This window comes from Thermobia domestica, chromosome 17 (assembly GCF_964235325.1).
Source record: "Thermobia domestica chromosome 17, izTheDome1.hap1.1, whole genome shotgun sequence".
NCBI lineage: Eukaryota > Metazoa > Arthropoda > Insecta > Zygentoma > Lepismatidae > Thermobia > Thermobia domestica.
In genome coordinates this window covers 162,424,528-162,441,191 of record NC_137470.1, presented here as the reverse complement: position 1 = coordinate 162,441,191, position 16,664 = coordinate 162,424,528, and the positions used below count along the sequence as shown (strand labels likewise).

Below are 16,664 nucleotides of genomic sequence, written 5' to 3'. Positions count from 1 at the left end.
CTGTAGCAAATGTAGAAAATAATTGAACACACACATTGTGTTGTGACTTTCGGAAAGATAATGATATATAATGAACTGTATATATTAAAAATAGGGTGTTACTTTCCACACACCCTATATATTTTAACGGATTCATTGAATATATGTGAACCATAAATATTACGCATTTGTATTAACTAATCTTGTCAAAGTCTGCTGACATTGGTAAAGATCGAGCAAGTTTCGTCGAAAGTCTAAAATATTTTTTTAATTAATTGATTTCTGTTCAGAAAAACCAAATGAAGGACAATGAAAGAATACTCAAAATGATAAATAACAAATATTAAAATCGACTAGAGAAAACGGCGCAGGTAGAAAACCGATAAATAACATACGTTACAACACATATAAAGGGTGTTTTTCTAGAGGCGTAGAGCTTTAACCTGGCAACACTGTGAAAATTAAACCTCAAGACTATGCCATGTACGCGCCAGTCATGGTGGCCACATGTCCGAAATCATGTTCAAACATTTTTGCTATAAAATGATCTGTCAAATAAAGCCAATTTTATTGATATTAAAACATTTTTCTTTTCTATTTCAACATAAAGTTCTCCGCCTCTAAAAAACGCAGTTTATTAACATTTATTAACACTAAAACTATACATAAAGTATTACATTTATTTACAAGGTATCTAAATTACTTAATTCATCCGAAGTTTATTTAACAGCATTGCCCTTACTCTGTAATTCTTCGAATTTCCTGGATCTAAGCCTATCGCTACCGTAATGTCTCGAAGTGCCCTGAAATTTTAAAGAAATTTATTACTTTCTTTAAATAGAAAGTTCTTTAACATTTAGATCAAAAATACTAATTTGAAGTAGAAAAAATATGGTCTAACAGAAGTGAAGATAAGCTAGAGGCAAAGAAAATATATTAAACGAAGTACGTTATAAGGAGCTGCTTATTAGCATTAATGTAGCTGGACTTGGTGTACTCAAGTTTCGAGAAAGCATAATCAACAGTTCTTACTTGGCATAATTCTTCTTCATTTGGCATTCCACAACGGAGCATATTTCAACTGTCGGGCCACACTAACATTGAAAAACATCTTCCTTTGGTTCTTGTTATCAGGGACATACATACGCAGTTTTATACATAAGCACACAGGCAAATGGAGGCTGCACCGTTTCGTTAAAAATAAAAAAAAAAATAGACTATGAACCACGCTACAATGGCAAAGGGTCTAGATAGGGTTGTCAGACGTCCCGGTTTTTCGGGACAGTCCCGGATTTCAATGAAAGAATTAACTGTTCCGAAAGAGACTTTCGGGATGCCTGTTTGTCCCGGTTTTCCTTCTTCAGACTAAAAGAATAACAATCTGGAAGAACTAGTATGTCTCACCTGAAAATGGAAGATTTGTGTAGCCAATTAATTTTATTAAAGGAGTTTTACTAATGGAGTTTGAAATCACATTCATTCTTTCATAATATGGGTTGTTTAGCTTCCACAGGGGAAAAATGGATTTTAAAAATATTCAAGAGGGGGCATATGCTATGTAAATAATTTCTTGATTATCAATTTCAATGGGAAAGAACGTACTTTTCCCTGTGACGGGCTTTTTAAAAGTTATTTTAATACTTCAATTGGCAGTACAGAACTGCTTCATTGTTGGAACTTTATTCAGCATTTGCGATACTGCTCTCAATCGCTGCATGTTAACCGCATTTAAACTGCCTATTTGGTCCTGTCTGCTGTCTTCTTATGCACAATTTCTTCTGAAAACTGACAAAGGAAAATTCAAATTTAGTGAATTCAATTGCTGAAAATGATTGCTAGCAATGGATTAAGCACCAAAAGAAATAGAGCAAAAGAGGGTGTTTAGTGGCAGATTGTATATAGGGTGGAAGATAAGTAAGGGCAAAGTGCATAGATAAAACGTAGAAAATATCTAGAAATGCCATATTAATTTTGAAACGAGTAGAGGGATTGAGATCAAATGTTGAATATGAGGAATGCATGTAGAGCTCCACTGAATAGGTGTAATGTGAATCATGGCGGACATCTGAAAAGCCGCATGTTGGAATTACCGCAAGAAGAATATACGGGAAAGGGGTCAAGTGACATATGACTCTTGACGCACACCGTCTATGGAAATCAATAGTGGCCAATACAGTTTGAGACCTCTGTAACAGGAGGTGTTTCATGCTATGGCAATGTAGCAATACTGTCGCAAAGATGACGTGAATGAGAATTACCACAAACATGAATGAGGCCACTTTCCAGCCAACAGACCTCCCGATCCACCCAATATTCGTTCACATGCTGGTAGAAGTGCAAATATGACAATCTGAAAGAGTTCATGGCTAATGTTTTCTGGCCTTCTATAGACCATACAAAACTGCTGCTCGTCGTTGATTCCTGAAATAAAGATGAAGAGTTGGTGCAGAGACCGCATAACGTTGAACGTACCCGACTCCTTATCCCTGATGGTTGCACGTCACTCATACAACCGTTGCAAGTGTTGTTCTTCCGCCCGTATAAGAATTTCGTAAAAATATGTAACAGATACCGTTTTTCTGTCATCTGACTTCAAAATATGACAACGAGACAACTTCATTAACTTGCAATCACTTCACCCACTTCCAGTTTACAGCACCAAGGTTCCGATTGCAAACAGCACTTGGGGCATTCATGACACCTGTCGACTATTGCTTCAATTTCAATACCGGCAACATCTGTGACGAGCCTGATTGTCCATCTTTATTATTTTTTCAAATGTGCCCACTGTTGTCTCCATTTTTGTATTAATCATACTATCATTCTTAAGGTCCATAACAATTGCAATTAAACAGAGGTCTCAAATCGTATTGGCCACTATTGATTTCAATAGACGGTGTGCGTCAAGAGCCATGTTCATGACCCCTTTCTCGTATATTCTTCTTGCGGTAACTCCAAAATGGCGGCTTTACAGATGACCCCCATGATTCACATAACGCCTATTCAATGGAGCTGTACATGTATTCCTCGTAGCCAACATTTGATCTCAATCACTCTACTCGTTTCAAAATTAATATGGCATTTCTAGACATTTTCTACGTTCTATCTTCGCATTTTGCCCTCACCTATCTCCCACTGACAGATCTGCCACTAAACACCCTCTTTTCTCTTTTCTTTTGGTGCTGAATCCATTGCTAGCAATCATTTTCAGCAATTAAATTCACCCAATCAGAATGTTACCTTGAGAGTTGTCTTTAATACATTTTCCCGTGTGTGGATAAATATTTCTAAAGATGCTGTGCAGGCACTCAATAATTTTAGATTTATATTTTTCCTTTATCTGATAAAATTTTCAGTAATTTTCAAGCTAAAATTCCGTAACAACTTACTCTAGGACAAGAAGTGGAAGTTAAACACATAAAGGTATGCGTCTTGTTTAATTTTGATATTGGATTTAGTTTCTGCCAAACTTTTGGAGAGCCTGCGTAAGTCTCTCAAGACATTTAGTTTTTGTTTGTCGTTCTGAATGTAGTGTAAATGTATTTTTCCCCTTTTTAATGCTAAATTTGTATTTTTTAAAAAGGGTAATGTTTCTGACTCAGGTGATGACGCAACGAAGAAAGAAGTATCTCTAATCATAAATGGGATGGTGTGTCGCAATTGGCGCGGTATTTAGGACCTGTTAAAAACAACAAATCGGAATTCGGAATAAGGAACATCAGGCAACTAATCTTACATTACTTTTTCACATTCTTTATATATCCCTTGAGGGTCTTCATTTGCGTCAGGCAACTATGTGTAAGGTGAACTGGAAAGTTGTGAGTAGTGACCTGGAAAGACAGATAATTAATTTATTCTGACCAAAGAAGTAGGAAATTATGACCTTACATATAGCCTGAGTGTAGTGTCCCTGTTTTTCGTTTACAAAATCTGGCAACCCTACGTATAGAAAATAAAAGTAACTAATTAAATGCAAAGAATATATTGTGAAAAAGTCATATGGGATCAAGTTCTACAATGGTACTAACAAGTTTCGGAAGTTCACAAACAACATGAGAAGATAATACACATGCTTAAGTATAAAAAGCAAAAGGAAGTAGCCGCGGAAAAAAATTCGCTTTGCGTCGTGGAAAAACGTATCGAAAAGCAACTGATTACAATGTGTAATTTTACTTCATGTAAATTAATTTGAAGTACTTACAACGTGTGTGGCAGCTCATTGGCCCTCAATCAACTAAGAAAGTATATTAATTTGCTTTTGATTTGATACTCAAGCTTCAAAATTTAAGGATACTCTCTGTACTGTAAGAGAGAAAGATAATTAACACATTGAGTAATTTGAGAGAATTGGATTAATGAAGATAGTAGGACGAAATAGTAGAAAATGAACGGATACAATGCTGCCTACTCTACCTTTATATTTGCAAGGAATCGAAAGAAGAACCTTAGATAAGCGCTCTAATAGTTATTTTGTGAAGTTTAGAATAACTGTACCAATCTGTCTAAATGTGTTAATAGACATACGGTATCTCTACACATAACTAACTAATTCTGTGACCTATGAAACCGGGTGGTTCAATGTCGCTTTCACAAAAGTTCTCCATTCACTTCTGTCTTTAGCCAATCGGATCCAGTTTCTACTTTGTATTCCTATTTCTGCGAGATCCATCCTAAACCTCCTGGATTTGATGATTTCAACAATGTTTGGTAAGTGATATAAATTATGAAGTTCCTTGTTATGAAGTTTCCACCATTCACATAAGTGGAGAAAAATTCCAAATTAGTTTATATTTAAAAGAATAGAATAAAATATTACAAGTGCCTTATCATACAGAAAACCTTTAAATATTAAATATTTGCTAGAAATATGACACTAATGGCCGATAGTATTGCAACAGTAAGAAAGGGAATAGGTTGTAACACAAAGCGTCATATGCAAATATGTTACGGTATAAGAAATATAAACATCTTTACAAGTATTCAACATGTAATGGTGTCTAAAACTTAACTTAAGAGATTAGCATCACGTGGAGCTATCGTGGGTGTTATTATCTGCTACAACAATGCAAGACATAGAGAGAAATTGACATGTTCTCCGAGGAATCGTAACTCATGCTGTTCCGCCATGTTGCCATATCCACTGCAGCCCCAAAAGCTCTATGGTGTGACACCTAATGTAAGCTCATTGACTAGACATTTCAGTAGTTGGAAAACCAGAGGAACGTCTGGGCGAAGGACTTTTAGGAACATGGTGTTCTTAATGCTGCTCAATCTAGCTTTGGGACAAAGTGTAACTAAAATAGAAACTAAATTTGATTAAAGGGAATACTTGCTATTACTAATCTGTGTTACAGTTCCGGTAAAACGTCATTCCTTTCATAAGACACAGTATCAGATATTGTACCGATGAAGGCAATGAAATATTGCCGAAACAATAACACAAACTAGTAATAACAAATGTTCTCTTTGATCATTTTTTAATTTTAATTGTTATATCCTACTTGGCCATTGTATGTCACACGCGGTATCTTATTGCCATATTTGAAATGAGTCCTGTGAGTAACTGTGAAAGTGAGACAACTGGTTTCAACAATTCGTCAAAGTAGCGGTGGTTAGTCAATGTCATGCCAGTACTTATTAAACAACGCTAACTGTATGAGCAAGCAGTCTTTGAAATGAGACAGACAATCGTAAGGTCTAGCTGCCATTTCTCTATTCATTTTGTTATCTAACAGACTTTTTGTCACTCCCTGTAGCTTAACCCTTTCGGACCCAGTTTTTTTTTTAGCGTTTTCCTATATTTTCAGTTATTGACTTATTGCTCAAAAACTATTCATCCGATTAATATAGATGAGAGCTTGTTTCTTAGAAGAGGGACGTGGCTATTTTTGGTGTAAGTTTCATTGCAATGTTGCCGACGGGAGGGAAATTATTGAGGGAAATGCATTAATGAACATTTACAAAAAAATCTCTAACCGAAATGCAAGATTTTTTGTAGCTGGCACCACTGATACTGCATGGGTTCAAGTCACCCAAACAAATTTTCTGTGTATTGACAAGATACAGTGAAAATCTGAAATCGCTATCTGACATGCAAAGAGAGAAAGAGAAAATTCTCTGCTATCATACACATGAAATGTTGAGACGTTTTACGCCTCAGAAGTAACGCCCCTAATTACAACATATATGCCGGGGTACAGCCTCCGTAATTATCCTATTGAATCTTTTTATGGTGTATTCTGTTTACCAAAGAAGAGGGCTTTAAGATAGTAGTGCTTTTGTTCCAATGTATCCAGCAATAGGGTAATAATAGTGGTGAAAAAGGGAAAATTTTCCGAATTTTTCACCTAAAATTAGAAATTAATTTTTTGGTTAAAAACACTGCCACCAGACAGAGGAAAACTATCTGTAAATACATCGTTGCAATCCACTAATATATCCTACAAGTATAATGGCAATTCTACCTCAGAAATTCATTATTTTCTTACCACTTACAGAACATAGTTTATTATAAACCTCAACTGTACTTCCCCTAATTATTCTACCGAAACTTTTTATGGTAAGTTGTCTAGGGTAATGACGAGGCTTTCAGACAGTGGTACGTTTGTTTGAATATAGCAAACAAGAGGGACAAAAAAAAGGAATATTCCAAAATTTCCCCCTAAAATCAGAAATTTTCTGTAGCTGGCAACACTGCTACCAGACAGACAAAAACTATCTTAAAATTAACGTTGATACACCACCAATATACCCTACAAGTATCATGGCGATATTTAAGAAACAAAGTTTCTAATTACAAAAAATAGATTATGGTAAACAGAAAAATAGGGAAAAACAAGAAAAATCAAGGGTCAGAGTCTGAGTACATTTTTTGTGCGCCCTCTAATTACCCCATTGCAACTATCTGTGCCCACTTTTGCTCAGTAGGGACCAATGCTCGATTGGCGTAAGTTGGCTTGCACTCGGACATATAGGTACGGATTTATAAACAAAAATTTTGGAAATTTCGAAATTTTGCCCAGATTTAGGGAAATTTTAATTTTGGAAATTGACAACACTGCGCGCGAGCCGGTCCAATTGATGTCAACAATTAGGTATCCATCCGAGGTATCTACCTGACAAGTCTTAAGGAGATATCTTCACAACGGAAGAAGCTACAAGGAAAAAAGAACATTCGAAATTCGAAACTTCTCGAATTTTTTACTTTGGCTGAAATTTGAGAAGGAAATTCGACACCCAAAAGAAAAAGAAATTAATTTGATAAAGTATGATCCAACCATATTTGTCCAGAAAAAGTTATCCCGATTTTTTAATTATTGCCCACACAGAAGCGGATTTAAAAAAGTGACCGCTTTGGCCACCTGAGTCCGAAAGGGTTAAAGAGCAGAAACGTGAACTCAAAACTTTAAAAAGTAAAACAGTACATTACGTATTGAACAACCTTAGCTAGAACGGGACTCAATGGTATTCCATATCACAACGCGTCGTCCTCCTATCCTTTAAATGGTTGATGAGAGAGAATCTGTATTTGTTTGAGAAGACGATATCATGTAATTTGGCCCCGTTCTCTACACCATTCCAACCACAGACTTTCCAAGCGTCGTCAAATTATACCAGTGAACACTAATCACTATGCAACGTACATAAAGTCTGGAAAGACTATTTCTGATACCGTCGTGTGATCCACAATGACTAAACATACAAAATGCCTATATTCTTGGTACATATAATAACTATAACCATATCTATATCTATATCTATATCTATCTATCTATCTATCTATCTATCTATCTATCTATATATATATATATATATATATATATATATATATATATATATATATATATATATATATATATATATATATATATACTAGCCTTTGGCTAGCTGGGGGTTCCGCCCCCAGACCCCCACGTTTGCTCGCTCTACGGCCTCGCATTCTTGTGTCTTAGCATTTGCAGTAACAGTGAATTTCGTGTAATTGCTCTTCATATTTCCTGAATTTGCCCAGTTGGGGACTTCGCCCCACACCCCCGCCTTTGCTCGGCCTGCGTCCTCCCACCTCTTAAACCTACAATTCTACCAATTTTCAAGTTTCTTTTCGTATTTCAACTATCTAAAACATAAGATTTTATATCCCAAGAAAACGCCCATTTAAATAACATGGGAATTTCTTCATCCTCCTTTAGACTCCTTAAAAACTAAAAATATTCACTTTTGGCAATTTTCCTGTTGATTAGTTCTGGAAGGCTACAATCATACTAAATATCAACATTCTAATCCTGACTTAAGTGCCTAAACATTATGGGTGTAGAAGATGTCCCATATAAATAAAATGGGAAAGATTTTTCAGTTTCCCATAAAATCATTTTAAATTTGGAAAATTTTATTTTTAATGATTCACTTAGGTAACGCTAAAGAAAACGTAAAACCATATTGAATTTCAAGTTTGTATTCCAATTCCAAGTACCTAAAATATGAGATTATATGTCCAAAAAAAAAAAAAGGCCTATTTAAATAACATGGAGAATTTCTTCATTTCCTCTTTAGACCAACTAAAAATTAAAAATATTCACTTTTCGAAATTTTTCTCTCGGTTAGTCCCAAAAAGTTACAAGCATGTCAAATTTAATCATTGTAGTCCTACAGGGAGTGCCGAATAATTTTGAGGTGTAAAAGGTGTCCCATATAAATAACATTGGAAAGATTTTTCAGTTTCCCATAAAACCACTCTAAAGTTATAAATTTTGATTTTTACTGATTTACTTAGGTAATGCTAATGAAAATGTATAAACATACTGAATTTCAAATTTTTATTCTAATTCCAAGTACCTGAAACACGATATTAGTTAAAAAAAAATGCCCATTTAAATAACACGGGAAAATTCTTCATGCCCCCTTTAAACCCCCTAAAAATTAAAAATATTCACTTTTAACAATTTTCCTGTCGGTTAGTTCCGGAAAGCTACACCGGAATCATGCCAAATTTCAACTTTCCACGTCAACCGGAAGTACCCCTTTAATTTATGTCAGCTAATGTAGTTTTATATATTGTTAAGATATAACAATCATATATATTTTTGTTATATATTGTTGATTTTTAAATAAATATAAAACGTTATGATAAATATTATTCTTTTAACTTTCTACGATTATGCTCCGACAAGGATAAGAAAAAATGAAATGAAATCTTTGAGTTTTACGCCCCACGGTTATGCCGGTTAGGCTAAAGGAGACGGTGATGATGAGTAATGAATGAAATGGTGGAATGAAGAAAGTGGGAGGAAACGGGAGAACCCCGAGAAAACCCACGCACACGGTGTTTGTCCATCACAAAGCTCACTTGGCGAAGGCTGGGATCGAACCCGGGACCCCAAGCACCAGAGGTGAACGCTCTACCACTGAGCCCCCGTGGCCCCCACAAGGATAAGAGATGGCGCTATAAACACTAAGTATTTGGAAGCTTTGCTCTCAGTTTTTTTCAGTTTTTACTATTTACATTTCAATATTTTTGACAATGTTGTTATTTTTTACAATTTTAATAGACTGTGCTTCAATTTCAATATGTTCATGCGCCGTTTATCCTTCCTTATTACATTAACAGTGTGGAAAACAATTATAATTAAAACAGGCTAATTCGGCCATTTTGGCACGAGCCATCTTACTATATAATATTATTTCAAACAATTTTCATTTAAAACAAAATTAGTGAAACAGTTCACAGGGCTCTAAGGCCGGGACTTCCTTTATATAAATCTCCCGTAAGGGAGGTAACTGGAACTGGATTATGCTCCGAGGCTAATAATGAGAGTAATGATAATCATCAACAAAATGGTGGACTGGAGAAAGTGGGTGGAAACGCGAAAAATCCACATGCATTGTATTTCTCTCCTACTAATTGAACTTGCAGCGAGTTGGGATTGAACTAGAGACCCTACACACCATACGTGAACGCCCTACGACTGAGCCATCACAGACCGGGCGACACTAAAGTAATTTCAGAAATTGATAATAGTTAATATTGCGTGAGCAAAATAAATGATAAGTAAATATTTATTATTCCAGTTAAAATTGTTTTAAACTAGCGTAAATTACCGGCTTCACTGAATTAAAATAAGAAAAATTGTAATATGTTCCGTTAGTCAGTCAGCTTTTAGTATTACTGAAGCGCTTTTTTTTAAATCGATAGAAACAAACAAAATATAATTTAAAAAATCAGGAAATAATAAGTAATTTCAATAAATAAAAATTAAATATTACTATTATGGACTGAATTTGGATTTAAGCGACACCGAAAGTGTCACTGTTCATCTCAGCAACCCCGAAAACTATGCATTCAACACCAATATCGGTCATTTTCGATCATATTTAAATATCTTCTCGCCTCCCGCTCCTAAGTTCTACCGTCAAAGTGAAATGATAAAACCATCCCAGGTCCAAACTTCATTTATGTTGAAAATTAAAACGAGATCGATCGCGTGATTCAAGAGATATGAAGTCACAAACATAGTTACTTCCATTATATATATATATATATATATATATATATATATATAAGAAATAGAAAAACAATGAGAATTACTATTGAATTGATTATTGAGAAAATTATAACATCCCACTTGTTGTAATTCCTCACGCAAAATAACAAAAAATATTTACTTCTAAACTGCAATATTATAATATTACGTTTTAGTAAACTAAAGGCTTGTATAACTTGTTTCCAAGAAATCAAAGTAAAATACGATTAATTAAGTCATTACGAATACATGTAATAACACACTAATACTATAATATTACGTTTTAGTGAACTATAGGATTGTATAACTTGTTTCTAAGAAATCAAAGTAAAATACAATTAATTAAGTCATTACGAATACATGTAATAACACACTAATACTATAATATTACGTTTTAGTGAACTATAGGATTGTATAACTTGTTTCTAAGAAATCAAAGTAAAATACAATTAATTAAGTCATTACGAATACATGTAATAACACACTAATACTATAATATTACGTTTTAGTGAACTATAGGCTTGTATAACTTGTTTCCAAGAAATCAAAGTAAAATACAATTAATTAAGTCATTACGAATGAATGTAATAGCATACTATTACTATTCGTTTGAATACTTTTGCTTTGTTCACTTTTTGCATTATATTCATTTACATAACATTATTTTAAAAGATAAGAATTTACAACTTTTATACAGGGATTAACCTCTCTACAAATGGTAAAGCCACACGAACCAAATTAATAACTTAAATTCCCTATATAAATACAGAATAATTAAATCAACCAATTAAGATCAAATTAATCACCAAACTGACTTTCGACAAAATCAAGATTGAAATGCTATTTTTGAAAATATAAGTGAGTGACGCAACTTAGAATACTTACAATTTATACTTCCTCAAACGCAAGTGACACATGCATCTCAACGTAAATAGATTTACATTCTTGTGGCACACCTTCATTCCATGACTTAGGACTGCTACAGCGGTGGTATAATCCGAATTCAAACTTTTTTCATTAGCGTATAAGCAATATGCTAGTGACCTTGCAAAGCTTTTAGCCTGAAATGTAAAGACAATCAAAAATAATAAATTTATACTCTTAATAAATCGGAATCGCAGAAGTTACTTTAACTAAGTTAAGAAAACTTCCTGTCTCTTGAATTCTCAAAGGGTATACTATATCAAACGGAACATGTTTCATTGGGCGATGTAATCTGATATATCATTTACTACGTTTATTCTGCGGCTCCTCAGGGTAGGCAGGGTAGACTAAGCCTACTTTGGTTTACTTGAATAATTTATGAATTAAATCTTTAAAATATTTGTAGAGCATTGTATCAAAACTTTCCTGTATCACAGAGTTTTCGAAATGTTTAAACTTACAATTAATTATACACTCAAAAGCCTGGATGAACGAGCGCTAATCAACTTATGCATGTAGTTCATGAAGAACCCGCTTGTAGCTCTGAAATAGCTAAGAATCTGCTGGCTCTGCCAGATATTTTCAGTGTGTATTACAAGTTTTAGCTCATGAATAAGCATATTATAAAACACATGTTCCGAAGAATACAGCTCATGTGTATGAAGATTTGGCCAGCTCTTGCATACTCTGCCTACCCGAACAGATACCTCCGTGCATAAAGCATAGAGTGATTGCTGTTGTGTTCAGATGTGTTGCTGTCAGTATTGCCATTTTTTAGCGTAATTGTGCTAGACCTAGCTTCTTTCCGGGCACACTAGCACCTAGCATCTTCATACCGGCATAATAATAAATTCTAGAATATTTTTGCTTTCATATTTTCTTTCTTCCTTTTTTAAAGTTTATCGTACAACGGCTATGCTCCAAGACTAAGGAAAATGGGATGAAAATATGAATAATAATGGCGGAAACGGGAGAACCTAGAGTAAAAACACATACATTGTTTGTCCACCACAAAGACCTTTGGCGGCAGTTGGTATCCAACCAGGAACCCAAGATAGAGGTGAGCGTTCTGCAACTGTGCCACCATAGCTCCTTCATATTTGTTTCTTTGCATTGAAGCAGAGGTAGTTGAATGACTCAATGATAATTAATCTCAATATTTCTTAGAAGAAAATTAAGAAATCAATTTCAATGAAGATTTTCATTGTAGGGTAAGGTAAAATCAGTAATTTCAAAGGGTTTTCCCCTGAGGAAACTTTTAATATAGAGGCTGAAAACAAGGGCACCGATTCTGGGGGTACGGGGGCCCGGAGCCTCCAATTCTCAAGTGAGCCCCATATAATTTTATGAATATGTATTTTTATTGTTATATGTATTTTTTATGAATATACAATATTTGACATAATTTGAATTCGTCTTAAAATTCTTATATATGCCTTCTTAGACACACTAATACTATACCCTTGTCTGCAACCAAACACACATCCGAAATCTCCCCCTCCCAAAGCTACAGATAAATCGGCGCCCTTGGCTGAAAGTAGTTCTAAGAAGATATTCGCTATCAACACTTAATCACGATCGGATATATGGCCCAGGCCTTATTATGTTAGTTTGTTGATTCAATTTTGAGTTGGGCATCCTTTTTCAGCACCGAAGGTATATAAGACATGGACTTACGGGTTAGGGTAGGATCCAATCTACATGGACTCTGATTGGAAATTGAACACAGGTCTCTCGCGCGCCGAAAGGGGGTTATTTCGTGGTTCTAGGGAGAAATTCCACCCCAGGCGACTCCTAAAATCATCACTGAGTGAAATATTATAGCTGTATATGGAAAATCAATTTAGTTTATTAAATGAATTCAATTCAATGATGATGTAGTAATAATAATTATTATTTTAAGAATAATATTTTATGATTATTATGTCTAGCATATTTTGCTGATAAATAATACAATTCAGACAGAACTAGCGTAATACACCGTGAATTAGTCGGCAACGCTAGTTGGTGTTTGTAATGTGTGCATCTTAACAAAGTAGTTACTTTATAACGTTTTGCTTTTTTTAAGAAGAGACATCAAAATTTTATTATGCAACTGTAAGTAATTGCATTACCTGAAGCTAGAAGTTTAAATGTTTTTGTGCAGTTTATTTTTTAAAACATATATATATATATATATATATATATATATATATATATATATATATATATATATATATATATATATATATATATATATATATGACATGTATAGTGAGTGATCTTTTGCGTTAATCAATTTTCGCGCAGTATTGTTGTAGAAAAACTGAAAATTTTGGGTAATGGGCGACAAACTTCTTTATTAAACACAGTTATTCATACAGTTAATGGCAAAAATACAAGAAAATTCAATAATTCGTGGTATGAAACACACAAACAGGAGATTTTCAAGTTTGAAGAGAGTAAAATTGTATTTAAGGAGCACCATGGGACAAGATAGAACTTTAGCGTTTGCTACAGAGTCTATTGAACGTCAACTTCTGGATAAGTTCGGAAAATAAGAATTTTGGTTTGAGAATATCGTTAAACGTTATGCTACTAGGAAGGATGGACGCACAGATTTGCTCTACAGGTAAAGGTAAGCTGCTAAATTTAGTTTTATTGTGTACTAGATTATATACCTTATACTTTATTATAGTTTGCCTACACAGAGCATTTTGGCACGAGCGCCACTGTTATTCTGGCTTTCTAGACCTATGTATGTTACCTTTTTACCGTATCAGATCAAAAATGCCCTTGCCAATACTGACAATTCTGTAGTCTCATTATGAATCAATTCTGTAACAACACACACTACCATTTAGTTACATGAGAACACTAATTAAACGAATTAGACAACATTGTACAGAAAGAAAACATAATAACATGTACGATACATAAGATTCTTGTGAAGTAACAACGAAAGACTCAGTAGAACTACACGTTAAGATCCTACGTAAAAGTTGCTATTCTCATTGTTGCAAAGGGACTAGAATTCAAGATAAAAGATACTTACACTTGAGACAAACGTAATTAAAAATAAATATAAAGGTTTCAGATAAACTTCATTTTGAGAGTATTTTTAATGGTTCAACCTTTCTGTAACCGAATGCTATTTACAGTAATTCATTAAATCCTTCCTAATGCAAAGTTTTGCTGGTCGTAATTGTCTTATTCATATGAGTTATATTATATTTCCAATTTGATAGGCATAGATAGTACCTGAGCATTTGAATTCATCTTTCTCACCTGGAAAGTGCAGTAGATAAAAAGGGTGTAGCGTTCCCATCCGCTATCAGGACAAGAGCCGATGTTAAAAGGACAACATTCATGGATACCAAAGCTCATGCAATGTTGACCAATCAACACTACCCAAGTCCGACCTCAGAGGGATCTACGAAGAAGAACGCAATTCCGAGTCATACGGCAGGTACAGATGGATAATTCAGCATAATCAACAATAAGTAAATGTAAATATCAATTGCCAGTCATAAATATATGTAAATATATATAAATAAATAATAACAACAACAACAATTCAAGTGTATATAATTTATTATAATAATATACAATATTATTTCGGGTAAAATATATGTCGAGCAACAAACAATTCTTTATTCCTTCGACGTCTGTTCGTAATATAGATTCAACGATAATATTCAGTCATTGATCATATTATAGTTCAACTCTCATCGGAGTAATAAGCCTATCCAGGAACAATAACAATTTAACCTCAATATGAATTTCGTAAATAATATTTATAATTCCTTTTTCTTTTTATCAATTTCAATTTACTTGACCAGAGTAGAGAGAATAAATTCCTTAAATCGAATTTCAGAATCTTAAATTAAAGTTCTCAGGAGAAAAAAAAATCTAGAAAAACGATCAAGAAAAATCCTTTTTGGGGGGGGAATCTCCAATATCGAGAGATCCGTTAGGTTTATGTTGAAAACAACAATAATAATTAAATTAACAAGTATGTCAAAATCTTTCAGCAAATTTGGAGTGCCGTGCCTCACCGCACCATTCGCCTACAATAGCAAGCAATAGGATAAATCTCAAAATTGTTCAAAAACTATTTGGCTCAATTTAAATACTAATCGCATTAATATATGCTGAAAATGAAGCAGATTATAAACAATTACTATATGCATCGGGTTTTAGCCCGCTTACCAAAAATACAATGCTGAATTATCAATCGAAATTCACGTAATTATCAACGCGGTCCAGAGAAATAATCTATTAATCGACTCTATTTTGGAATCAAGAATGACGACCCACAAACATAGAACACAAACAAAAGACAATCAACTATAATATATATTAATGAACACTCACCTCTTATATTCTTCTTTTTTTATTACCTTTCTTTGGTATTTACTACCTCGCTCTCAGTCTGCTTGTCGTCTGTTCTTTATCAGATTACAAGAATAAACGTGCTTAGGCTGTGATCGAAAAAGTAACTCAAAGACCAATGCTTAGGTTTGAAAACCGAGAACGTCCGAATGTAACTAGTTCTATCACTGATTCAGTCGGCTCTCTCGGACCACAAACATCGAGAGTCACTAAAGAAATCAGTGATACTACGAGACAAACCCAAGATAAGGTATGGTGTCTCTTACCAAACGACATTCACCACTACTCTCACCTCAATCTTCAACATTCTCATTCCACCATTCAGCCAAGCTAATTTCCATTCAAAGATCAAAAGTCACGCTCTGTTTCCAGGTTCGCTAAAACCACTATGACCAAACTTAGGTCTGGTTTCAACACATTGAAATGCTCTCCCTCGTTTTCCACATTATCATTCCACCAATCCGTCAGACAATTGAACCCAGAGAGTGGTCGTTACTACGATTGCAGGGAATATTACACTATTGCAAGACCACGCGTTACAACGGGCAATGGGGAGTAGATCTCTGTTCTCACTCGAAATATCCCACTTTATCATTCCACCAACATAGAAAAACCACCTCAGATTCTGGATATTACGAGTATTAATGCATGCATAACATGCTATTTTTAAGGCAACAGCCAAGAACAGATTTATTTTACTCACTAGCACATCTACTCTTCTTGCCGTAAGGAACCCACATAGAAATTCACCATTTAACACTCTCGATAAAATACGATAGATTTTGTCGCCGAAAGAAATAGCGACTTATTGACCAAGACTTAGGTCAACTATACAGATTTCTACGTCACTGATTGAATTCATCAAATGCC

General features: G+C 34.4%; 1 protein-coding gene across 1 annotated transcript in view; it reads right to left on the bottom strand.

Annotated features, from left to right (window-relative positions):
- Window positions 1-267: 267 nt before the first annotated feature.
- The window catches only part of LOC145674229 (uncharacterized), a 35,909-nt gene continuing 19,512 nt past the window's right edge, over window positions 268-16,664 (bottom strand). The window contains exons 2-3 of the mRNA XM_081744064.1: window positions 11,382-11,557; window positions 268-782 (exon numbers count right to left, since the gene is read on the bottom strand). Of these exons, the coding sequence (XP_081600190.1) occupies window positions 683-782; window positions 11,382-11,557 (276 nt within the window). The 3' untranslated portion in view covers window positions 268-682. The remainder of the gene's footprint in view (window positions 783-11,381; window positions 11,558-16,664) is intronic.